Below are 27,098 nucleotides of genomic sequence, written 5' to 3'. Positions count from 1 at the left end.
ATATATGGCAAGCTTCATTTTTTCATTCACTTGATTTTCTAAATATATATTACTAATTCACCTTGAAACTCCCTATAAGTGTTACAAATTTGCACCCAATATACCCAAACACAACAAATACCAGTTTCTTTTTTTCCCCCTTGAAGATACCTATATCAGTTTTCTATCTTCCTCCTCCTTTCTGGTCTCATTGTTTTCCAGGCCTGATATATAAACTGTCATCCTTGGACATCTCTTAATTATCCTGGAATTCCCTTTATCTCACTCTGTGCTGGCTATCCTGTTTCCTGTACTATGAATTCCTCTTTTTTGGCTTACTCATTCATTATAATACAGTATATGTTTTCCCATGCTTTCTGAGAGGGGACATGGGTGATATATTTTTTTGAAACTTTGAAAATCTGAATATATCTTCATGTGGTGCCTTATACTTGGCTAATAAACTTGGCATAAAAACTCCAACGGTATGGGGGTCAGAGAGCATCCAGTTTGTTGAACACATCCACACTAGGAGGGTGACATACCCCAGCTCCACAGGAAAACAAGCTCCTATACTCTGGATCCTCCCAGACCTTGCCTTATGTATCTCTTCATCTAGCTGTTCATCTGTATCCATTATCATATCCTTTAATAAACTGTATCCATTATCATATCCTTTAATAAACTGTAAGTAAGTGTTACTCTGAGTTCTGTAAGCCTCTCTAGCAAATTAATCAAACCTGAGAAAGGGGTCATGGGAACCTGATTTGTAGCCATGTTGGACAGAAGTTGTGGGTAACCTGGGGACCTACTACTTATGATTGGTATCCAAAGTGGGGTGGCAGCAGTCTTGTGGGACTGAGCCTTTAACTTGTGGTATCTGACACTATATTCAGGTAGATAGCATTAGAGTTGAGTTGAATTGTAGGATCCCCTGAGTGGTTTCAGAGAGAACTGCATGGTGTTGGGGAACGCTTCCACATGTTTGGTGACAGAAGCAAAGTGTCTGGTGTGAATAGTAAAAGAGACACAAGAGAAACACACAAGGTAGATCGAACCAAGTTTGTTTTTTAAGTTCTGAAATATGATAATGCTCCTTAGTATAGGTGCTAATCACTCAAAAGATCCTTTCATCAACAAAATAAAGGCCATACATGACAAACCCACAGCTAACATCATACTAACATCATACTCAGCAGTGAAAAGCCAAAAACTTTCCCTCTAAGATCAGGAACAAGACAAGGATGTCTCCTCTCACCACTTATTTTCAACATAGTGCTGGAACTCCTAGCTGCAGCAATCAGACAAGAAAAAGAAATAAAAGGCATCCAAATTGGTAAGGAAGAGGTAAAACTGTCCTTACTTGTAGATTACATGATACTATATGTAGAAAACCTAAAGACTCCCCCCAAAAACTATTAGAATAAATGAATTCAGTAAAGTTGTAGGACACAAAATTAACAAATGTGGATCATTTCTCTATACCAATAACTACTAGCAGAAAGAGAAATTTAAAAACAATCTCACTGATGTTTGCATCAAAAAGAATAAAACACATAGGAATAAATTTAACCAAGGAGGTGAAAGACCTACATTCAAGAACTTTAAGACACTGATTAAAGAAATTGAGGATGACGCAAATAAAAGATATACCATGGCTCATGGATTGGAAAAGTTAATATTGTTAAAATGTCCATAATACCCAAAGCAATCTACAGATTCAGTGCAATCCCTACCAAAATACCAATAGCATTTTTCACAGAACTAGAAAAAAATAATCCTAAAATTTGTATGAAGCCATGAAAGACCTCAAATAGCCTAAGCAATCTTGAGAAAGAAAAACAAAGCTGGAGGTATCAGAATATCAGATTTCCAACTATACCAAAGATCTATAGTCATCAAAACAGTATAGTTAGTACTGGCACAAAAATAGGCACATAGATCAATAAAACAGAATAGAGGACCCAGAAATAAACCCATGCTAGTATGGTCAATTAATCTACAACAAACAAAGCAAGAATACATAAGGAGGAAAAGTCAGTCTCCTCAATAAATGGTGTGGGAAAACTGGACAGCTACATACAAAAGAATGAAACTGGACCACTTTTTTAAACCACATGCAAAAATAAACTCAAAATGGATTAAAGACCTAAATGTAAGACCTGAAACCATAAAACTCCTAAAAGAAAACATAAGCAGTAAACTCTCAGACACTGGTCTTAGCAACATATTTATGGATATGTCTCCTCAGGCATGGACAACAAAAGCAAAAATAAACAAGTGGGACTACATCAAAATAAAAAGCTTTTGCACAGTGAAGGAAACCATTAGCAAAATGAAAAGGCAACTTACTGAATGGGAGACAATATTTGCAAACAATATGTTCAATAAGTGAATAATATCCAAAGTATATAAATAACTCATAGAACTCAACACCAAAAAAATAAATAATCCGATCTAAAAATGGGCAGAGGAACTGAAGAGACATTTTTCCAAAGAAGCATGCAGATGACCAAAAGACACATGAAAAGGTGCTCAACATTACTCATCATCAGGGAAATACAAATCAAAACCACAATGAGATATCACCTCATACCCATCAGAATGGCTAGTATCAAAAAGACAAAAAATAACAAGTATTGGCAAAGTTGTGGAGAAAAGGGAACCCTCGTGCACTGTTGGTGTGAATGCACATTGGGAATGCACATTTCAGCCACTACAGAAAACAGTATGGAGGCTCCTCAAAAACTTAGTTATAGAAATTCTATACAATCCAGCAATTCTACTTCTGGGTATATACCTGAAGAAAACAAAAACACTAATTCAGAAAGATATATGCATCCCTATGTTTACCGCAGTATTACTGACAGTAGCCAATATATAGAAGCAACCTAAGTTTCCAGCGATAGATGAATAAATAAAGAAGATATGGGATATGCATACAATGGAATGTTAACCATAAAAAAAAAAATGAAATTTTGCCACTTATGACAGCATGGATGGACCTAGAGCTAAGTGAAAGAAGTGAGAGAAAGACAAATACCACATGATTTCACTCATATGTGGAATCTAAAGAATAAAACAAAAAGACAAACTAAACAATAAACAAACTCATAAATACAAAGAACAAACTGGTGATTGCCAGAGGAAAGGGGGGTTAGGATGGGCAAAATAGGTGAAGGGGATTAAGAGGTACAAACTTCCATTTATAAAATGAGTAAGTCATGGGGATGAAAGCACAGCATATATATATATATATATATATATATAGCAGATACAGTCAAGAATATTGTAATAAACTTTTATGGTGACAGATGATAATTGCACTTACCATGTTGAGCATTTTGTAATGCATATAAATGTCAGATCGTTGTGTTATACACCTGTAACTAATATAAATCTTTGTTAAAATCTTTCCAATTTCAAAATGTGTATATTTCAGTTCTGGTAAATGTATTATTTATTTGATAATTTCTTCCCCTCCATGTATTTCCTTTTTCTGGAACACCTCTTAGCTGGTTGTTAGGCTTCCTTCATGAACTGTACTCACTTTTCTAGTTTCTTTTTCCTTGTTCTTTTGTATGATTTTTTTGAGAAATGGCTGCAACTTTACCTTCCACTTTTCTACTAAATTTATTGGTTATTTTTGTTTTCTGGTTCTCTTACTTTTTCATCTCTAGTCCATTTTTTTTCTTTTTCTTTCCTTTTTTTTTTAAGTATCCAGTCCTTTACACATACTAACTATATCTTTAAAAATAGCATTCTTATGATTCTTTTGTCATTCCTTTATCTCCTTTTTCCTTAGGTTTCAAATATTTGATGATTTTCAACTATCCATTTACATTTAAAAGTGAGGCACTAACATGCTGAATGAGAGTTCAGTGTGCAATGGGTGAAATTTGTTAAGCAGCGGGCCTCATTGTAGAGGGGTAGCCAGCCATTTCATTTCCAGTATCCTTTGGTCTTTTTAGCTGACCAGTTTCTGCAAGAAGCAATTCCAGTCTTCTGTTGTAGATCATAAACCTGGCCACCAGACTTTTACTTCATCTCCATTATTAGTACATTATTTCACCCCACTCTGTGTCTGGTATTCCAGAATCCAGAACTTCTCTGGTTCAGCCTCTCCAGACAGCAAGCTTCCATGCAACCCTCTGTCAGAGGAAGTGAGGGTAACTATGTGACCATGTAGAGTAAGGAAGAAGATCTGGGGATAGGTCTATTGCCCCTTATAAATGGCCCAAATAATCTTATTTTCAGTTCCACCTCATACCTGCAGATCTACCAGATGCATCTAATTCTTGTGTCTTTCAGAAATTAAATACAGGAGTTTTAAACAGAAAGGTCATTTGTTTTACATTGGCATTCCCTACTACAGACACTTACATTTTTACTTTCTTCACTTGCCAACTTTCAAAATTATGTTAATAGCTCTCATTTACGGTAGTCTTCTCTCCCATTCCTTTAATCCTTGTGGGCTAATATCTTTTTCCTATTTATTGTAATTTTAGAGGGGTTTCAAAAGAGATCAGATGGAGATTAAGGCACATATTCAAATCGTCATCTTCAATGAAGAGTCTCATCTGTCATGTACCCCACCCTCCAGCTTAAGAAATAGAACATTATAAATACAGTTGAAATCACCTTTGTGCTTATGATTAGCCCTTAAGACTTTTTCTAGGAATAAAAAAAATAATAAAATTTTCTAGGTATAAAATCATGTCATTTTCAAACACTGATTTTTGTTATTCTAATATTAATTAGAAAAAAATTAAAAAGTAGCACCTGGGTGGCACAGTCAGTTGAGCATCCAGCTCTTGGTTTCAGCTCAGGTTGTGATCTCAGGGTCATGAGATCAGGTCCAGCACTGGACTCAGCGCAGAGTCTCCTTGGGATTTTCTCTCCCTCCGCCCCTCCCATTTGTGCTCTCTCTAAAAAAAAATTTAAGAAAAATAGAAAGAAGGAAGGAAAGAAGGAAGGAAGGAAGGAAGGAAGGAAGGAAAGAAGGAAAGAAGGAAGGAAGGAAGACCAAAGAAAAACAAAGAATACAAATATACTACTTTGAAGGGACACATGTACCCAATGTTTATAGAAGCATTATCTACAATAGCCAAATTACGGAAGCAGCCCAAGTGTCCCTGGACTGATGAATGGATAAAGATGTGGTTGTATGTATGTATATATACATACATACATACATACATACATACATGTATACAGTGGAATATTACTCAGCCATCAAAAAGAATGGATGCCATTTGCAACACCTGGATGGAGCTAGAGAATATTATGCTAAGTGAAATATGTAAGTCAGGGAAAGACAAAGATCATATGATTTCACTCATATGTGGAATTTAAGAAACAAAACAAATGAGCAAAGGAGAAAAAAAGAGAGCGAGGCAAACCAAGAGACAGACTCTTAACTATAGAGAACAAACTCATGGTTACCAGGGGGGAGGTGTGTGGGGAGATGGGTGAAATAGGCGAAGGGGATTAAGGAGTGCACTTGTGATGAACACCAGGTGATGTATGGAAGTGTAGAATCACTATATTGTACACCTGAAACTATTACCCTGTATGTTAACAGGAATTTAAATGAAAACTTAAAAAAAATAAAAAGAAATTTAAAAAAATATTAGAATGCTCATCTTAGCAAATATATCCCAAGGGATATGGGAGTGACTAAGTTGAGCTTCGTCACTGAAAATGATGTTAGACCTTAAATTTAATATATTCTCCCAATTAAGAAATTTTAGAAGACAGTTTTCATTGGGAATATGTATGACATTCTTGTGTACAATATTATGACTTCTCCTATGTTTTTCTATTGGCATAACCTAAGAAAATAGTTATATCGAGATATAATTTACATATTATAAAACACCCATTTTTAGGTGTGCAGTCTTAGGAATTAATTTAGTAGATTTCTAGTATATTTATAGAGTTGTGCAACCATCATCATATTCAAGTTTCACAACATTTCCATTAACTCAAAAACAAGAATGGCAGTAAATCTCTGTTCCTATTCCCCAGCCACAGGCAGCCATTAATCTGCTTTCTATTTCTATATATCTGCCTTTTGTAGAAATTTCATATAAACTGAATTACACAGTATACAGTCTTTTGTGTCTGGCCCCTTTCATGTAACATAACATTTTTGAGGTTCATCTATTTTGTAGCATGTATTAATAGTTTTAATTGCTAAGTCATATCCCATTGCATAGTTATAGCATATTTGTTTATCACTCACTAGCTGATAGACATTTGGACTTTTTTTTCCAGTTTTTGGCTATTACAAATAGTACTGCTATGAATATTTGTATGTGCTCATATGTTTTTATTTCTTCTGGATAGATACCTAGGAGTAGAAATGCTGGGTATATGGAAAGTACATATTTAATTTTTTAAGAAACTACCCAACTATTTTCCACTTTCCATTCCCACCAGCAGTGTAAGAGCATTTTAATTCCTCCATGTCCTTGTCAACACTTGGTAAGGTCAGTCTTTTGAATTTTAGCCATTCTAACAGGTGTATGGTAGTATCTCACTATGATTTTAATTTGTACTTCCCTAATGACTAACAATGTTGAGCATATTTTCACGTGCCCATTAGCCATTCATTTACCTTCTTTGGTAAAATATCCATTTGAATATTTTGCCCATTTTTGTATTGGGTTTTTTGTCTTCTTATTGGGTTGCAGGAGTTCTTTATATATTGTACATACAAATACTCTAAATATATAAAAAATATATAAATATAAAATATTTTCTCTCAGTCTATGGCTTGTCTTTTCATTTTTCAGTGGGATATTCTGGAGTAAATCCTAACCTATAGCTATAGATTTTTTGTAGACACCCTTTGACAGATTGAGGAAATTACTTTTTATTTCTAGTTTATTGTTAATGGGCATTAAATTCTGTCAAATGCTTTTTTTGTTTCTAATGAGAAGATCATGCAGTTTTGTCCTTTATTCTATCAATACGGTATATTACATTAATTTATTTTCAAATGCTAAACCAACATTGCATTCCTAGGATAAACCCCACTTGGTCACAGTAGATAATCCATTTTATATGTTGTTGAATTTGGTTTGCTAATATTTTCTCAAGGATTTCACACCTATGTTCACAACGATTTTTCTTGTGATGTCTTTGTCTGGCTTTGGAATCAGGATAATACTGATCTCATAAAATGAGTTGGGAGGTGTACTTCCTCCTCTGTTTTCTGAAAGAGTTTGTGTAGGATTAGCGTATTTGTTCTTGACTTAATTAACTGCTATTCATCCTTCAGATCTCATTTAAGTATCAGTTCCTCAGGGAAGGCTTCTCTGACCTCCTTGACTAAGTCCATTTCCCTTGTTATAACTGTAATGGCTTGTAAATAAGCTCTTCTTCTTGTAAAAATAAATAAATTTTATTCATTAATAGGATTTTTATTATTGTTTCTCTCCCAATTTACTTTAAGCTCCATGAAAAGAAAAATATTGAGTGTTTTTGCTCATCACTATGTAGACATTAGTGCCTAGCCTACTACCTGACACGTGGTAGGTAGGAGCTCAGCAAATACTTGGCAATTGAAAAATACATAATGATTGGGGCGCCTGGGTGGCTCAGTCAGTTAAGCGTCTGCCTTCGGCTCAGGTCATGATCCCAGGGTCCTGGGATCAAGCCCCGCATCAGGCTCTCTGCTCCGCGGGAAGCCTGCTTCTCCCTCTCCCACTCCCCCTGCTTGTGTTCCCTCTCTGGCTGTCTTTCTCTCTGTCAAATAAATAAAACCTTAAAAAAAAAAAAAAGAAAAATACATAATGATTGCTTTAGTTTTATTTTTGGTATTTCTTTCCCTTCTTTACTTGGAATTATTTTCTTTCTCTAGATTCTTCATCTATTAACTTGAATCATTGTAACTCTTTCTGCCTAGTCAATCTAGACATTTTTTGTTCATATAGACATTTAGAGTGATATAATTTCATCAAGTATTACTTCAGAAACATCCCATAGATTTTGTTATAATGTCTGTCCTTCTATCCTTCAAAAACACAAACACCATGTGGCCTCCCTATTCAAAAACCATGAAAATGTTTCCATTTTCTATAGAATAATATCAAAAGTTCTTAGTGAAGCAGTCAAATCAGCTCCAAACTGATATATGGCCTATCATCTCACCTATATACCTTATACTCCAATCAGATACAGATAGGGCTATTTGTTCTTTTCTTAAACAAGTATTATACTTCTGTTTATAAGTACTTTTCCCCTTGTGCTCAGCATCTAGCAAAATCCTTAAACACAGTAGCTCAATAAACATTTGTGGAAGAGTTCACATCACTTTTCATACTCATAGTTAAGATTTTTAAAGTTTACATCTTTTATAATTTTGAATTATATTTTTTAATTGAAGCAATTGCTATTTTTTATTCCCATGTCCTCACATTTGCAAATTTTTCTCTTTCCAGTGGTAACAACCTTTTGTTTTATTATTTATTGAAGTATAATTAACATACAGTTTCAGGTGTACAATATGATGATTCAACAATTCTCCATGTTACTTATTACAATAAGTATCCTCTTAATCCCTTTGATCTATTTCACCCATCCATCAACATCCACTTCCCTTCTGGCAACCACCAGTTTGTTCTCTGTATTTAAGAGTCTGTTTTGTCTGTCTCCTTTTTTGTTTATTCATTTTTTTTGTTTCATGAATTCCACATATGAGTGAAATCATATGGTATTTGTCTTTGTCTGACTCATTTCACTTAACATTATATCCTCTAGGCCCATCCAAGTTGTTGCATATGGCAAGATCTCATTCTTTTTTATGGCTGAGTAATATTCCATTTTATATATGTGTGTGTGTGTGTATATATATACACACACATACACACACCACTTCTTCTTTATCCATTCATCTACTGATGGACACTTAGGTTGCTTCTGTATCTTGGCTATTGTCAATGATGCTGCAATAAACATAGGGGTGCAAATATCTTTTTGAAGTAGTGTTTTTGTTTTCTTTAGGTAAATACCCAGTAGTAGATTACTAGGTCATATGGTAATTCTATTTTTAATTTTTTGAGCAACTTCCTTACTGTTTTCCACAGTGGCTGCACCAATTTACATTCCCACCAACAGTGCACAAGGTTTCCTTTTCCTTCATATTCTCACCAGTACTTGTTATTTCTTGTGTTTTTGAGTTTAGCCATTCTGACTGGTATGAGGTGACATCTCATTGTGGTTTTGATGATGAGTGATGTTGAGCCCTGAAGAGATGGTCTTTTCCCCATTGTATATTCTTGCCTCAAATTATATTTTTATTACATAATTTCTAATTTTATTGTATGGTGATCTGATGTTGATATTGCTCATTATTTTTAATTTTCTTTACTTTTTTGTTAAAAAATATTTATATTTGTATAATCTATTTTTAAACTGCACTAAATAGTTTGTATCCTATACTTTGGTCAATTTTTGTCTAAGAGTTAAACATATTTAAAAAGATATCTTGGGGGGTGCCTGGGTGGCTCAGTCGTTAAGCGTCTGCCTTTGGCTCAGGTCATGATCCCAGGATCCTGGGATCGAGGCCTGCATCGGGCTCCCTGTTCAGCGGGGAGTCTGTTTCTCCCTCTCCCACTCCCCCTGCTTGTGTTCCCTCTTTCGCTGTGTCTCTCTCTGTCAAATAAATAAATAAAATCTATTAAAAAAATTAAAAAATAAAAAGGTATCTTGGCTTTTCTCCCACCACCATTAGACTGTGAAATTCAAGTCTCTCTTGTTTACTGTATTCTTAGCACCTAGAATATGTTGGTACATCAGCTCAGCAAAATTTTTAGAGTTGTCTTTTATTCTTTCCACTGCTGCTAAATTAAAAGTATACATTAAGGAATAATTAGGTAGATTACCTTATGACGGAACAATGAATAAAAAGACATAATAGATGGTGTTAATTAAACACAGCAACAGACACTGAGTTCCTAGTATGAATCAAGATGTTCTAAGAAGGTAATGCAAACACAATTTCTACCAAACACAATTCCTACCTTTGAGGCCTATGAAGATGCACAGGTTAACAAGTAACTTTGATATGGTATACTAAAAGGAAGGTACGCATAAAATGGCATGGAATTAAGAGATGAGAAAATCTTTAGCTGGGCAGGGGAAGAAGGTAGGTAAGGCAATTTTATAGCAGTAAATAAAGTCTTTTTAAGGATAAGGAAACCAAAACCCAGGAAAACTACAGTGCTGCTCAAGATCACAAGGCTAGAGATCACAAAAAGAAGATCTAACTCCCAGTTCTATGCTCTTTCCATTATACCTTACTTACTATCAGTACTTTACAGCAACTAACAGAACAGGATTGAGAGAGTTCCAAAATAAAATCTGGGGTGTTATTCATCCTACCCCATGTCTTTAACATAGAAAAATCAAGGACTGTACAAAATTGTGAAAGTTAGCCATGTACCATGTAGTTACAACAATTTGCTAGTTGATTAGCCTATAAAAAGAATGCACCCTACAAGTGTTGGATAAATGTATTTCACCCGAGATTTAAACATCCCAGTCCAATCAATGTGACTTAGAGATAAACAGAACTATTAAATTATATGGATGTGTAGGTGTAATACATTTTTTTTTAAGTGTTCAGAAAGGGTCTGCAGCAAATCTTTAAAATAGCAAGGTCCAAAAACAAGAATCTGCCAGCCATTATTCAGCACATTCCAAGGAAGTGAGACCCTGAATCTGTTGATCTAGGTATTAAAGTCAATACAGAGAGACATTCTTTTAGGGGCAGGGATGGTCCTTTAGGCTTTTCCACATCTCTCAAGACTATCTGATTACATTTGACTACCAAGCAACCTTCCCATGACTAATTTGCACCACCCTCCCATCCCATCTCCTCCAGTACATGTTGAGTAATGTTCCAACCCTGACTTTGGAACATTAGGTTATTTAACCCTCCCCTCTGCTATTATAAATTAATAAACTGGCATTCTGAATCCATGTCACTTTTTGGTTGGTTAACATGAAATTACCCTAAGAATCTGCACGGTTCTAAAAGCAGTGTAGAAAAAAGTTTAAGAACCTGAGAACTTAAAACCATACTCTAAACCAGTAATTGAAAAAGTGATTCAGGCCACAAATGGATTTGATTTGGCTTGCACAGGAAGAGAAAAAGGAGAAAGAAGAAAGAAAAAAGAAGAGGAGAATGAGGTGGGAGAGGAGGTAGAGGAAAGGCGGGAAAAGGGAAGACGCTCTAAAAAATCTGGATATTTCACATAAAAATGCATCTTCCCAGCTTCTCTTGAAAACTCTGAGGCTCTGGCAGTCCTGGGGCTGCATTGCCAGCATAAGCAGCCACAGTCCCCTTTATAGGGGACATTTGCTTTCTAATTCATCATAGACCAACCACTCTTTTCTATTTCCCTGATACTGAGGCCAAATGTCAATTGTCATTTGTCATTCTGCTTGCAGTGTTGTCTTCCTTATAAACGTCAAAGAATAAAGAATATCCATACTTGGTGGATAAGTGCAGATTTTATACAACCACTCTTCACATTAATTCAGTAAAACAAAGCTAGAATCAAAGAAATCAATTTACCTTAATCTGAGTCTGTTCGATTGACTTTTCCCATATCTGCTGATCATATGCTCCAATCTGAAATAGGGAGCAGGCTATTTAAATAATGCAAAGGAAAATCCTTCTATTTAGGTCAAATCTCACAAAAGTCATGAAACTATTAAGTATCAATATGATACCTGGAAAATGATTATGCTTCTCAGAGGTTAGAATGAATTATTATTTCCAAGGGCTGTTTCCTTCAAAATTCTAAAGTAGCTGGATCTAAAAGTAAGCTAAAAAGCAATGTCCAAAATATTTCAAATTATTACCTCACAAGATATTTCCACTTCGTAAGGAAAACATCAGTAGGAAAACTAGAGAGGAATAAAAGGTAACGGGCAGCTCAGTAAGATTGTTGACAGTACCAATCTGAGCTGTGAAGATAAAAGTTTCAGGTCTAAAAAAAACAACAGCAGTTTGATCAGAAGCAAACTTTCAAAGCGTTGCTGTGGCATTGTGTGATGCAGCCTGAAGAAGGCGGGGGGACTAGAAAATCTTATTCGGGGACCTGGAGCTGAGTTTAAAAGACCTAATGACCTTGTGCATCGGTTTTCCATCTAAGTTGAGAGACACCATGTAGGAATTCCTGGCACTACCAGGCTCAGGGAAAACTAGCAGGATAGTCTTTGCGGGAGCTTTTTGCAGGAACTATGCTTTACAAATAAAAAAGATTGGTATTACCTTCTTTTGGTACCACGATATAGCATCTCTCTCATTTGAGGCCATCTGCGTCTCCAGGCTGAGAATGGGATTTCACTGAAAATGAAGGAAAACCAGTCGGTGAGTCCGGTTGTTGAAAGGTACTCCCCCAGTTTGGGGAGAACGCAAAAATCGCTTCTCTCAGCCTCTCCATGAGCTGCTGACTGTCTCTCTCCGGCTCTTTGCCAGGAAAAAAAAGACAAAAACAGAAGCAAACCAAAAACCTCTGGCGCAGTGGCGCCCCGAGAAGCCTCTCTGCGATATTTGGTGCGAGCGTGTTACAGGGATGCAGCGGAGGGGAAGCGGTGGTGGCTGGAGGTTGAGCTTCCCCCCCCCCCCCCCCCGCTCCCCGGCGTCCCGCTCTCACCTGGTGCCCGCTGCCCCGCAGTCCGGCGGCCGGGACCTTCCTCCTCAGTGGCCCCGGCCCCGCCATGAGGCCGGGGGCGAGACAGCGGGCCCCGCAGGCCGCATCTTCCCCCCGAGGCCGAGACGCCGGCGCGGCCGTTACCATGGAGACCGCGGAGGTCGCCCGGGCCTCGGAGGCAGCGGGCCGCCCAGCGCCCAGAGGAGCGCAGTCTGTTGCCGCAGACCCGGCGCCCTCCAAGCCCGACCTACAGGGTCACCGGACTGACCGCTCCCCACCCCGAGAAGCCAAGAATGAACTGGGAAAGGAGGGGATAAAAACTGAAGGACGTCTTCGCTAGCCGCCAGTGGCTACGGCAATGGCCAGAGGCTCAGTGCCCCGCTGTTCGGGTGAAGGCCGAAGGCCCCCCCGGCGCGGGAGGCAGCGGCTGCGGGGCGGCGGGCGTGCGTCCTGCTAGGCCGGGCCGGCCGGCGGGCCGTGACTCAGCCGGCCGAGAGCTGGGCGAGGGCAGCGCCGCAGACCAGGCTGCAGCCCCGCTGCGGCTTCCGCTTTCCGGGTTTTGCTGCTCCGATGGCTCCGCCCCCGCCCGGGCCTGGCCGCCGAGCGTCAGCCAGGCGCGGGGATGGAGGGCCTCGGAGCTCCTCGAGCGTCAAGGCCAAGGCAGCTCCCTCAGATCAACCTCCAGGTCACGTCCGCAGAAATGACTTTCCCAGCCATCGATCTAAAGGGGGTCGGTCCTGTTCTTATTATAGCTTCCCGTTCAATCCTTTGTAATACTTTTCTTTGTTTTACAGGTTTCTTTGTGCTTCATTATTTACTACCCGTCTTCCCCAAAGGGCTGTGGGCTCCGCGAGGTCAGAGCCTGGGGCCTGGCAGGAGCCTGGCACATAGGTTCTCAGTCTTGGCTGAATGAACGGATGTTCTCCTGAATTTACGCCGTCCTGGGACGAAGGGCGAGGTGGGCTGCGGCTTAGTGATTGGCTTCCTCTCCCGCCCCCCAACAGCTCTGAGATTTAAGCTTTCTGGGTGCTCGACGCCAAGGGAAGAGGAGGGACGGCTTGGAGCAGTTCCAGGGCACTTTTAGCAAATCAGGATAGGAGAAGGTGGCGGCGGGAAGAACTGTTTCTAGGTTAAGAATTCAAGCAGGCTGACAGAGGTCAGGAGAATAGAATGGTTGCGCCCTAAAGCGAGTATTTAAGAATACCTTAGTAAGGTTTTAAGCTGCTTTCCTCCTCTGTACTGCACGGGGGTTTTTTTTGGCCATTAATGGAACACTGACCTCTAACGGCCATTCCCACTCCACTCGAAGCGGTGTCCTTGCTTGCATATAGCCATTTGAGTCAGACAAAGCTAGTGACAGATAATCGTCACACCAGCTACCACTTCAGAAAGCCTAAGAAATGCGATTCTAAGTTTTAAGAGCATTTCTTAACTATTAAATCGGGGTAAGGTGAAGTCCCATTTTACTGACAAGGAAAAAGCCACTAAAAAGTAAAAGTAACTCGCACAGAACTAAAAATTATTTCACCCAGGCCTGATTTATTTTTATATTGCACACTTCTGATTTTGCTTCCTGACAGCTTTTCCCCTTAATTCTGTTGGGTTTCGGGACAAATGGCCAACTTGAAAAAAAACCAAACGGATAAATGACAAATGAAAAAGTCGTCATTGTGTATCTAAATATTTGCTTTAAGACCTAAATTACAAGCATTTTACTTCATTGCTTAGCGCACAGAGACTTTGGGGGGAATTCATGTTAGAATTGAAATCAGGTTAAGTTGCATTATGGAATAGTAGGAAGTAGCAAATCATCTTCCAGGTGCCCCTTTTTACGAAGTTTTCAGTCCTTTCTAAGGCTGCCACAACACTGCATGGGCTTTGAACCAAGAACTGCATTCAAATCCCTGCCCCAATTAAAGAACTGTGTGATCTTAGGCAATTTATTCAACCTAACAAGCCTGCTTTCTCACCTGTATTTATTATCTTCCTACTAAATACTAAGGGCTGTGAAGATTAAATGAGATACCCTCCTAGAAAGTGCCTGGCCTGTGGCAGTTACTCAGAGAACATTAGTTCCCGTCCTTTTCTTTTCCTAATCAGAACTAAGGTCTATCAGGGCTTAGCAAGTATCTCAAAGAAAAGTTCACACGAAAATTCATGAGGGAAAAAACCCCATTGCATTGTGTCACTTAATACATCAATGACATCCAAAATGTCTATTCACCATCTTCATTAACACTGCTTGCTTGCATGTACTTTGAAAAATATGGACATCATCAGATTAAAAATTTAAGATTGTCCTCTCAAGTAGATACAAGCATCAGAGGGCCCAAGTGCCACAAATGCCAAGTGTAGCTTTTCTTCTTCCCAAAAACTAGTTGCATCTCCGTATGATGGAATTTTCCCATTATCTCTGACCTTTTCTTTCTTTCTCTGACCTTTTCTTTCTTTAGGAAAGAAAAGTCACAAGATTTTCTAGATTAGAAAATGACAGGGGACATAGAAAGTGGGGGATTAATACTTTAAAAACAGGTTCCAGGTACCTAGAATTCACATGTACTATTCATTTTCTCATGAAACATAAGTAAAGGACAAATCAGACTTTTGTTTATTAAAAAAATACTTTACAGGGAAAAAAAAAAACCTCTATGCATTCCATTGTCCTATTTTACAAAGAAATAGCTTAACAATTTAACACACTTAGACAGCTACAAAAAGCACTGTGTTAAAAGGATTATTATTCACACAAATTTAGATTTAAGACTATTCATTAAAAACCTTTTTAAAACACTCGTTAATGTCAATAAACAAACTAAGGCCACACAACGCAAATAGTCCGCCAGGCAAATTATACATTTCATCTATATGCAAAGACCTCTTAGATAAATTAAAGCCACAGGAAAAAAAAAAAAAAAAGTCTTAGCTGCCAATCAAAATGGAGTTTAGTCACAGAAAACACTATTACATGAAAATTTACAACATGTGATAGAAGTACTACATAAGTATTTCTTTAGAGAATTGAAAAGTGCTATATTAAGAGACAGTGGTCTCAACTACATGCACAAGTGGATCATAAAAAATTTATGAAGAAAATGGAAGGCCATAATATTTATGGAGATACTTGCTTTTAAAGCAACAAACTTTCAGGATGAGGATAGGTCCCTTATGTGCTAAAGAAAAACATTTGTCTTGTACATTTCCTCTACTTACTGCATGACCAATAAATACAGCTACAACTTGTTTAAAAAAAAAAAAACTTAGCAGAAATATGAATTTCTGCCATGTACTAGTGAAAGGCTCTTTTTTTTTAAACCTGTAGCAATGACAAAATAGATTAGAAAGACACAAACTCAATTATCCTAAAGGTATAAATGCAAATAAGCTTTAATGGCAAATACAGATGAAAATATAATGGGCTAATATTAATGATCAAGAATATATTCACTAAGGGTTTTCTTGAATCTTGGAGTCTCGTTTCTAAATTAGTTTTCATTCTAGACACTATTTATAGAGGGAAAGGCAATAAGCAAAAGTTTCTCCAGGCATTAAGTGTGAACTTTATGCCTATTAAGACTGATGCAAGATGTTGCAAGACCTCTTTTCCTAAGGTTTGGTAAAGGATTTTATTAAACAAGCTCCATTTTCCCCCTACAAGAGCTTGTAATACCTGTCAACTGATATTCCAACTGTCTCCAAGGGGAAAGGGCACCTTGCAAGTTTTTAATTAAAAATAATAAAGTACCAGTGAAACAAATTCTAAGTACTGAATAAGCAAATTAAAAGTACAATTAAGCTTAGGAATTCATTTTTAAAGAGTTAAAACTTTGGAGGGGAAAACTAATATGTAGGTTTTTATTATTATTGCTTTATGAATTTGGGATACCTCTGAATCATAATCCTACTCCTAGCATATCTTGGTAATTACAGAATGACTTCTGGGGCAGGGGGAAGACTTTTATCCTTATTTATGAATACCATAAAATCATTCTAGTTACTAAGTTAGGAATATTCATTTATTGGGTCCTTTCCATAAGCACATTTTTAAAATATCCCTCTGCTCCACAAAATACTCAAACTTACAGCCACATTCTGCAAGTAATCTCAAAGAGTTGGCACAACAGATAATATACCAAAAAGGAAGATCAGCTTAAATTTCAGATACAACTTCACTGCCATCACTACTTTACAAATCAGAAGACGCCAGATTGCTCCATGCCTCACTCCACCAAACCAAATAATTTCGAGATTTAGAAAAATTGCAATCATTTGTATCACTAAACTAGGATACAACTTTGAAAGCAGTAAGGAAACTCAAAACTTGAGCTTTTATATTCATCAGTCTTTAAAGCATGCTATTAAATCTAATACTCACATAGGACATTCAGTTTCCAGATACATTACTAGCTAAATGTTTCTCTCTCCATTCTATTGCAATTCTAACATACAATTAATTTATTAGTACATGATTTTAAACATTTGTATACTCTTTTAATGTGTTTATATTGGAGGTGAGGGTAGAAATGTTTTATAAAAGGAAAATGGGGATTTGCTTTTGATTGTAGGTCTTTGCAGATCCGCTGGTTCCTGAGTGATTATACACAGTGCTGGCTGTCAGGAGACAGTCTCCTTGTTTATTAGTAATGACCAGCTTAGATGACAGATGGCATCTGCTGGATGGCAAGTGGGAGATAGGGAAATCGGATCTTGGAAGACAAGAAAATAAAAATAAAAAAAGTTTTTGCTTTAACAACCTTGTTCTTCATGATTATTTTAAAAAGCAAATGTTGCCTGAGAAGAATTCTACTTTGCACAGCCTAGTAAAGCTCTATGAAATTCTTCTGGACAGAAAAACAAAAACAAGAAAACCCAATCCATATACTTTTGTGATTAACCTCCCCCCCTCCAAAATAAGAAAAAACACCCTCAAAGGCAGGTCCCTTTAAAAACTAGTCTTGATAAACTAGAATTTACCCTAGAATTTATACCCAAGATTTTAAAACACCCCTGCAATAATCACATTACTTTTCATACCATTCTAATTACCTTATTTACAAAGATAACTAAAACCAACATCACTTCCAATTCATAAATGGTTTACATTGAAATGTTTCTCTTATTTGTCTTCATCCTTTGTAACAGAGAATACATACATATACATATATATAAGGAATAATACAGATTCTAACTAATCACTGCAGTATTTGCTGATGGTTACTTTTCTATCGGTTTACACAGTGACCTCTATACTTTGCTAATATGCATTTAACTACACAACAATATTGCACAAAGTAATATTTATATAAGATTTAGCCTATTTCAGAATATTTTAGAGAAAATTCATATTTGATATTTCAAAAGATGCAGCTAAGTTTTCATGGTGACAAACATAATAAAGCAGCATCTTTTTTTTGCCTATGTTAACTGTAAATATTCCAAATCTCACCCTCCAGGAAAAAAAAATCTCCAAATTGCACAATAACCAGGTAGATACAAGAATCTGGTCTTAGGTGTGGGGAATACTCTTCCTTTAATGAACAAAAGGCCTATTGTATTATTAACTAAGAGAAAGTGAAATGTGTATCATGTTAACATTCTAAAATAATGGAAAGTTAAGACTACACCAGCTATATGAACTGTGCCTGTTTGGGAAAAAAAAAAAAAAATTTAAATACTCAGGCACTAAGCAGTAGGTTACCTGAAACTCTAGGATGAAGTCTAGTGCCATATTCTTTATTAGACCATAGCAACACAGAATAATAGTAAATAAACCCAAGTATTCACCAGTTAAAACTGTGAATTGAAGTGTCTCAACAGATCTTTATCATGAAGAAGTTGATGCCAAGTGACAAAAACAGTTTTTCCTAAGTTTCATGCACAAAATATGGCAGCCTCATCAGAAAGACTGATATCATTCTCTAAATTTGATACTCGTGATCAATTTAGGAAGCAAAAGTATCCACACAAAGTGTGAGGATGCTAGGTAGCAGAATGATAGAGTATCATGTCAACATTATCTCTTTTACCCAATTATCTTCCATAGTTACCATGTATTCTAGAAGAGATTAATGAACCATGGATAATGAATGACCAAGGACTATTCATCTTTAGATATTTTTAATTGAAATATCCACTGGGCTTTAAATAACAGATACAAAAAAGACAGTTTGGATCAGAAAGTGCTGTGCTTTCTCTTTTGTTAAGAAACCAGAGAGCCACTGAATTTTCCTTAGAAACTACCTGTTCTTTGCGGTTGGAACTTACTTGCCCATGAACAAGATGCAAGAACTCTTTCCTGCAACTTTTGCCATTTTTACTGTAGAAACTGAATCCGTGCCATAAAGACACAAGTACCAAAGCATAAATCTGATCTTCTATCATAAAACAGCAAATATGGCAAGAGACAAGGCAAGATAAAATTAAGGGAAGTGAATAATTTACCAAATAAGAATCTGTTATTCCAGAGAATTCTGTTTGATTTGGAGAAGAGATTGAATTGTTACCTCACACCTTAAAACAGAAAGTAGCAGCAGACCCACTATTACATACTGTACTAACGGGATAAGATACAACTCTTAACTTTGCATAATCTGTGTAAAAAAGATATGCTTGACATTTGTGGAATGTCATTTCTCTTTATAGAATTATAGGCAAGATTTCTCCAATAAAACTTAACTTAAGCCAGTTATAAAACTATAACTTCACATCAAAATTTAAAAAAGTTAAAAAATGTGTTTGAATATGTACATATCACACAGGAGTGCTCGAATGTTCCTGTAGATTGTGTTGCTGGTCAGAGTCCAGTCTACTTTCCACCTTTAAAACTGGAACAGGCTGAGTCATCTGATCTTGCTGTAGTTTAAGTTCCGATGAAGGGAAGGACGATGAAGCAGTTGGCAAAAGCTGCATCTCTCTGCATGTTTCTTCAGATTCAGTTTTTACCCTCACACACTGGGAGTCAACTTCTAATTCTTGCTTTCCAGTTAAATCACAGTCCATGGTAGAACTGCTTTCTGTGTTTTGAGTGGCTTCCACAACAGGGTGGTACTGTTTAAGCCTTATATGCCAAGCTAAGCTGCACACTGCTGACACTGTTTTGAACTGATGAATGACATTTCTAGGGATGAAGTAAATATCATTGTCACACAGCTGAATTCTAGCGTAACGAATGCCTTCCCGCCTCATTTGGTTTAGTTTAGCTTCATCCACCCACTGTACACACTGCAGGGAAAAGAAAGTTGCATGACACTTTAAAATATGTAAAAATTTAGTAAAATAAAACATCAGAATTAACACAGGAAAACTGCAGTAGGGCCAAATTAAAGCCAAGCAATACTAAATAATAGACAACTCTCTAAAATTTCCTGTAATGCCTGGGAAACACTTGTCCTCATACTTTCCTACCTCTCTAGGAACAAAGTACAGGTTAAAGTCAGGATGGCCTAAGGAATCATTTAAACAACTGTTTCAAAATGCAGCTAGGTATCAATAATGTATTCTTTGCCACACAGAAGGGCAACACTTATCTGCTCCTGTGTCTTTCAACCTTTTCCATGTGAGGACACACAGTGCAATGCGGTTATCAGCTGAGACTGCTTCCAGCCAGAACTGAGCAGCCTAGACCCTCTGACCATCTGGGCCCACCTGGCAGCCCAAAGATTAAAGCGATTTTAAGCATTCTGCTTGGGAAGTTCTGTTTTAATGACTTTCTGACACCCTCCACACACAGCTTTTAATAGTAATAAAATTAAATTTACCATCCCATGTATCCAATTATAAGAGCAAATGCAAAATAAAATGGGTAACAGGCACTTATTTCTATTATCTCACTCGAAAGGTAATAAAAAAGCAAGAGTTTACCTGGGAAACCGGAGGTTCATGAAGGTCTAACTGAAGTCTCTGTACAACATCAGTAAAATCCTCAGCATGAAAACAAATCACATCTTTGGTTATGCGAGGTTGGTCACTCCTAAGATTAACAAAATCAGATTTTAGAAACATGCATCTCATAATGGAAAATGATGACAAATTTCATTTCTCCTATTCCTAGAAATGCTACTACTAGCCTAGAAATAGACCCACAGCTCCTACAAACAAGAGTGTACATTTACGTTTTTTAATCAAGACTTTAAAAATAAATAAAACACCAATAAAGCTGTTTTTAAAAAAATGAAAATTAGATTAGTTGTTACAAAATCAAAATAACAATGACTAAAAACAGTTTCATTCTAAACTACTTGCATCTGCATCCTCTCACCACTCTGCGCCACCATTTCCAGGCCACCCTGTAATGTCATCATCAGGATGGAACAAAGTGGAGAGAAAACGTATCAGCCACATAAATATCACGCCTTCAGTTTCCAAAGTAGAGAGGGGGGAGAAAAAAGCTGAATGATGTACTTGAAATACTGTCGAGCTGTGACTGAACTATACTTCTAAATAAGGTCAGATCAAACTCTATAGTAATATTGAAGGCCCTGAAGTTATAAATATGAAAAACAAAATAGTTTTTAAATAAGCTAAATTCTATGCTCTGAGCTTTGGGTTCCAATTGAATGTAAAAGGGTGAAGCAACAGGGCGCCTGGGTGGCTCAGTTGTTAAGTGTCTGCCTTCAGCTCAGGTCATGATCCCAGGGTCCTGGGATCGAGCCCCACATTGGGCTCCCTGCTCAGCGGGAAGCCTGCTTCTCCCTCTCCCACTTCCCCTGCTTGTGTTCCCTCTCTCCTGTCTGTCAAATAAATAAATAAAATCTTTTAAAAAGGGGGGGGGGGTGCAGCCACTATGGAAAATAGTATTAGCAGTTCCTCCAAAAATTAAAAATAAAATTATCAAATGATCTAGCAATTCCACTTCTGGGTATATACCCAAAAAACTGAAAGCAGAGACATGAAGAGATATTTGTTCACAGCAGCCAAAAGGTGGAAGCAACCCAAGTGTCCACTGATGAATGAATGCTAATGTACCATATACATATAATGGAATACTATTCAGCCTTAAAAAGGAAGGAAATCGTAACACATGACACAATATGGATGAACCCTGAGGATATTATGCTAGCAAAAATAAGCCAGTCACAAAAAACTACTGTATGATTCCACTTATATGAAGTATTTAAAGTAGTCAAATTCACAGAAACAGAAAGTACAATGAAGGTTACCAGGAGCTGGGGAGAGAGGAGAAAGGGAGTTATTGTTAAGTGGGTATAGAGTTACAGTTCTGCAAGATAAAGTTCTCTAAATCTGCTTCACAACAATGTAAATATACTTAACACCTCTGAAATGTACACTTAAAATGACTAAGATTTTTCAGTTTAATGTTACGTGTATTTTACCACAATTTCTAAAAAAGTTAGTCCCCAACCTTTAAATTGAGTCCACATTTTCTCAGACAACATTAACCAACCTTGCAGTTGAGTTCCCTTAACTTACCATTCACCAAACTGCACAGCTTTCAAAACCCCAACAGCAGCCGTACTCTGCCAGTCAAACCCCTGACCTACATGGTCGGCATGAGCTCTTGTCCTGTCTTCAAAGAGGACTTCACGGGGTTCACTGGTCCGAGGTAGGTACTGGAGATTTTTAATTTCATTCATTGATCTGGAGTTGATTTGGTTGTGAAGTAAAGGGGGGGAAAGTATGAACAGCAATAAGGTGAAAAAGGCTGCTAAAATATCAAATTTTAAATAAGACCAGGACTAATAAGGATTCAATGATTTTGATCATTAGCATTTAACATACTATATATTGTAATGCTTAATATGATTACCTTCTTCCCTAAGGATGTCATGATAATATAGAAGCTATATCTTTGATTTGGCTCAAGTGTAGTGTTGGAATATATAAAATTTAGTTTTCTAAAACTAAATTCAGAAAACACAATTCAAAGTTCAAGGCTGTATGTTTCTTTACTCTGAGTCATCTTAACTCTCAAAACATTCTACTAGACCTGATTCAAGATGGCAAACTGAGCATGTACTTGATCTCCTTCTACATTAAAATGAAAGTAAAAGGCTTCAAACTAATATGGTAGGGGTGAGGGAGGGGAGATGCACGAATGGATGGGAGTACAGATGAAACAGAACTGGCTATGAAGTGATAACTGTTGATACTGAATACATGTGAATACAAAAATTTCTAAATCTAATAATCTAAAGGTGATAGTAAAGGAATGAATAAGAACCAACAAAGGAAATGAATTAGTTAATTAATAATATCAACAAATTTCTGGAAGGTGGAAAATGATCACAAGTGTCTTAGACTAATAAACTGAGCAGAGAAAGCCACAGGCCTAGAATACACATGAAGGGAATGGTAACTAAAAAGGCAGCTGGCCTGCCCAAAAGACCTTAGAGAAGCATTAAGAGGCAAAGGGGGAGAACAAAAGAAAATGAAAAAGAAAAAGAAAAGAGGAGAGGAGGAGAGGAGAGGAGAGAGGAGAGGAGAGGAGAAGAGAGAAAGAAAAAAAGAAAAAAGGCCAAGAATAATGATGATAATAGACAGAAATGAGGTAAGGCTGAGAAAGAGGGAATTAAAGTGAAATTCTGCAAATAAACCAGTCATCTGCCACCCCTGTGGATAAAATGAAGTCAGGCATCTACCCCCATGGGAAAGACTGTGATTGACCCACCCAGCATCCATCTCTCCTATTTATTTCCCTGACAAAACTCTGATTCTCATTAGGTATCTGCTCCTACCCTGTAAAGGACCTCATTTACAAGCTTCAGAAGTAGTCCTAATGAATCCTGACAAATTGTGGTAAGTGCACTCCCCTTGCCAGTGACTGATTTAAAAATGAGAATGAACTGATTCTTGCCAGCAGTTAAGAGAGGAAATCTGCTAAGGAGACTTGGGAAGTCTCCTAGCCCTGAGAGAGAAGTACAAGAAAAGATAGTTTTTTCTTCTATTGCATATAACCAGATCCATGTGATGCCTAGAACCGTAATCATCATCCAGGAACCATAAAGAAAGCCATCATGAGTACAAAGCACAGGCAAAGAGAATGACAGAGCGGACAAAAGGAAAAGACCTGATTCTTTGATGAATGTACTGAGTCACTGACTATAGTGCCTAGGGCCAAGCTTCTGGACTTCTTGATACATGGGGTAACATCTTATTTTATGAACCAGTTTGAATCAAGATTTTTGTTGCTTGTGACCAAAAGCATCCTGATAAACTTTCAGCAAAAAAACAAAACAAAACAAAAAAAACCTTGTGTGTTCTTCTCTAAAGACACTGAACTTACCATGTTAATAGAACTAATGTAATCCTCCAGCATGTGGACATATCCTTTAATGTCCAGTTCTATGCCTATTAACTCTATAGTGAAACCTACCTAGTGACAAGCCTCACTAAAATATAAAATATATATAGAACGCTCAGTAAGCCCAATGCTTTATTTCTAAATATGAATGTGTCAACCACAAATCACCAACTATGTGAAGACAGCCTGTAGCAGCCTGACAAAGACCAAAATAAACAATGCTGAAATGTAAGAATTCAAAAGAAAGGTTAAAAGACAAAAATCAAGTGAATGTCCCAAAATCAAAAGCAAAAAGATAATAGGAAATATGAGAATAATCAAAATGAGAGATCTATTACTCAACCAACAGTGGTTTCAGAAAGAAATAACAACGAAAATGAAGAGATTACCAAAGCAATTAAGCAAGAAAAATTCCCAGAAAAGGAGACACGAATCTTTAAAATTTAAGGGACCTACCAAACAACAAAAAGGATTAAATATAAGAATAAGAATGAAAGATCCAGGGGCGCCTAGGTGGCTCAGTCATTAAACGTCTGCCTTCAGCTCAGGTCATGATCCCAGGGTCCTGGGATGGAGCCCCACATTGGGCTCCCTGCTCAGCGGGAAGCCTGCTTCTCCCTCTCCCACCCCCCCTGCTTGTGTTCCCTCTCTTGCCGTGTCTCTCTCTGTCAAATAAATTAAAAAAAAAAAAAAAAAGAACGAAAGACCCTAATACATCATTGTGAAATTAAGCTTTCAGAGAGGAAAAGAAAAAAGATTACCTACAAAAAAACCCCAAAATTAAACTGGCATTAAGACTTTTCATAAACAATATTACATACCAGAAGACACTGGAGCAATGCTAGAAGTATTTAGGGAAAATATATCCTCTGGAATCCAGCTAAACTATCAATCCTATTTAATGAGAAAAAATTTTTCAGACATATAATGACTCAGAATACCTTCCTTTTGTTAGAATATTACCTGAGAATGTGCTAAAGCAAGAGAAGAAATAAGCCTAGGAAGAAGACAACTGTAGGTTAATGTAAAAATGCATTAAGTGGGAAGTCCTAGGTTGGTAACTGTGAAGTAAAGCTTTTCACACTGAACAGAACACAGAGCTCCAAAAGATTTCCAGGTAAAAAAAATGATGTGTTAGTAGACAGTATGATTAAAGTTCTGGATTCTTGAGGATATGATAAAAGCACAGAATCCAAGGTAACTATCAATATTCTCAAAAAAAAAAAAAGACTAATTAAAAAAGCTAAAGTCATAGTCATAGGGTAGAAAGTATGATTCTAGAAGAAAGAAATGTATTTGGAGCAAAAAAGAATACAAAGTATTAGGGATATGGTCAAGAAAAGTGTATGTCCCCCTTCAAAAGAGGGGTAAATCAGAAACTGCAGGGAAAATAGAACAATTTTCTTAAAACAAAAAAAACAGCACAATCCAAACATGAAACTAATTAAAATGTGCATGATTTTCAATATCTAGGTGAAATATAGGAAAGAATGATCCTTTTGTATATTATCCCTTTGAACGTTAACATAACATTGGAACTTTAGGATACAAATTTTTAGCCCACTGGTTAGCTCTGCAGTAAACTTACCTTCCCATAATATTATAAATGCCATTTACTGACTTTCAAATTGTAGAACAGACCTATTGACAAAGCATATAAAACCTAATTTTAAAGCAGAATATGAATTAACCTCAACAATGTATAAGCAAAGCTGGCAAAAAGTTGAAACGGGGAACAAGAGGGTAAAGAAAGGGTCATTTAACTGGAGAACAGGAAGGAGTCCCTATCTATCATACCAAGAAACTGACAAGTTTCCTGCCACAGTCCTCAAACAAAAGGCATTAAAAAACAGAAATGGTCTTTTGTCTCTGGTAAAAAGGAGGGAAAGGTGGGTAGGATTTTTCATTACAAACCCTACTGTACCATTTGATTTTTTAAAACCCTGTGCATGTATTTAACTCTAAAGTACATAAATTCAAAGATCATCTTCATTAGCAGTGCCCTTGATAACCAGACAGCTTCTCACATTGATTCCACCATTTTCAGCAATACAGAGTTCTCATTAACACAAAAAGATGACATTAGTGTTTAAGTTCTGATTTACTCACTCTAATTCAAAGTGCTTTTGAATGCCTCACTCAAGAGTATTTAACCCCAATAAAAATGAAATTTGACAGCCCCTCAGATTAGTGGAGAAAAAATAAATTAAGTAAATGATGTTGGTACAGCTGCCTAACGACTTGGAAAAAATGATGAATGCCTGCCTCTGTCCTGAAATCAATACCAGGTAAGTAAAACATGTAACTACTGAAATCACAAAAGTACTAGGATAAAATGTAGATGAATATTTTGTAATACTCAATGAGAGAAGGGCGTTTCTAATTCAGCCACTAGGAGAGAAACCTCAGAGGAAAAGATAGATCTGTGTGTAAAGAAAAATAAACTGAGAAGAAAAAAAAACAAAAAACCAAAACTGTGAGTAAAGAAAAAAACTGAAGCTGAAAGAAAAAAAATGAGCAGGAAAATTTGCAAAATAAAAAAAAGTTAATAGTCCTAAAAAAAGAGAAATTTTAAATGAAAAACAGCCTAGTAAACATATGGATAAAATGAAAAGGGAATCACAAAAGAAGAAATACAAACCCCTCAAAGAAGAACTAATCAAAATGAGACATCTCTGTCCAATCAGATCAACAAAGTTTAAAAAAAAAGTTAATGGAGGGTATGGGAAAAGGGTACTGTCTCACTATTTGGGTGGGAGTATAAATTGGTACAGTCCTGGATCAACTTAGAAATGTGTATATACTCTGCACCTTTAAAATTTCTACTAAGACAATAAACATGCATATGCACAAAGATACATATATCCACCTACCTACCAACCAGCCAGCCAGCCTGCTACCCACAATCAGTGATGTGTTAAACATTCCTAACAACCGGCTTCAGGGGAAGATAGCTGATTGTAGCTGATTTGCTTATTTCTGTGGTATAAATACTCCCAACATGGCCAATTTCAAGCAACTAATGTGACCACGTTCAATGTGGCATTGGGAGGCTAATAATGGCCCTGGGAGCCTGGCTCCAGCATACCACTGTCATGTTTGTCGAAGTCCTGTTTACATTGAAAAACTGGAAGCAACTTACACTAAAAAAGAATTGGTTACGTAAATCTTGATACAACCATTCAGTG

The 27,098-nt window shown here is 37.0% G+C and overlaps 2 protein-coding genes across 6 annotated transcripts in view; both read right to left on the bottom strand.

Annotated features, from left to right (window-relative positions):
• The window catches only part of PHTF1 (putative homeodomain transcription factor 1), a 49,085-nt gene extending 35,292 nt beyond the window's left edge, over positions 1–13,793 (bottom strand). The window contains exons 1-3 of one of the 5 annotated variants that reach the window (XM_032421183.1): positions 12,657–13,793; positions 12,272–12,346; positions 11,570–11,626 (exon numbers count right to left, since the gene is read on the bottom strand). In XM_032421183.1, coding sequence (XP_032277074.1) covers positions 11,570–11,626; positions 12,272–12,316 — 102 coding nt within the window. In that variant the 5' untranslated portion in view covers positions 12,317–12,346; positions 12,657–13,793. Of the gene's footprint in view, positions 1–3,310; positions 4,667–11,569; positions 11,905–12,271; positions 12,347–12,656 lie in introns of those variants that run through there. The other 4 variants (XM_032421192.1, XM_032421207.1, XM_032421199.1 and 1 more) reach the window with 4 other exon arrangements.
• Positions 13,794–13,890: 97 nt separating this feature from the next.
• Positions 13,891–27,098, bottom strand: part of RSBN1 (round spermatid basic protein 1) — a 47,812-nt gene continuing 34,604 nt past the window's right edge. Inside the window, exons 5-7 of the mRNA XM_032421170.1 lie at positions 22,080–22,247; positions 20,511–20,619; positions 13,891–19,871 (exon numbers count right to left, since the gene is read on the bottom strand). Coding sequence (XP_032277061.1) covers positions 19,401–19,871; positions 20,511–20,619; positions 22,080–22,247 — 748 coding nt within the window. The 3' untranslated portion in view covers positions 13,891–19,400. The remainder of the gene's footprint in view (positions 19,872–20,510; positions 20,620–22,079; positions 22,248–27,098) is intronic.

This window comes from Phoca vitulina, unplaced genomic scaffold (assembly GCF_004348235.1).
Source record: "Phoca vitulina isolate PV1807 unplaced genomic scaffold, GSC_HSeal_1.0 scaffold2, whole genome shotgun sequence".
Taxonomy (NCBI): domain Eukaryota; kingdom Metazoa; phylum Chordata; class Mammalia; order Carnivora; family Phocidae; genus Phoca; species Phoca vitulina.
This window is presented reverse-complemented; position numbering and strand designations above follow the sequence as displayed.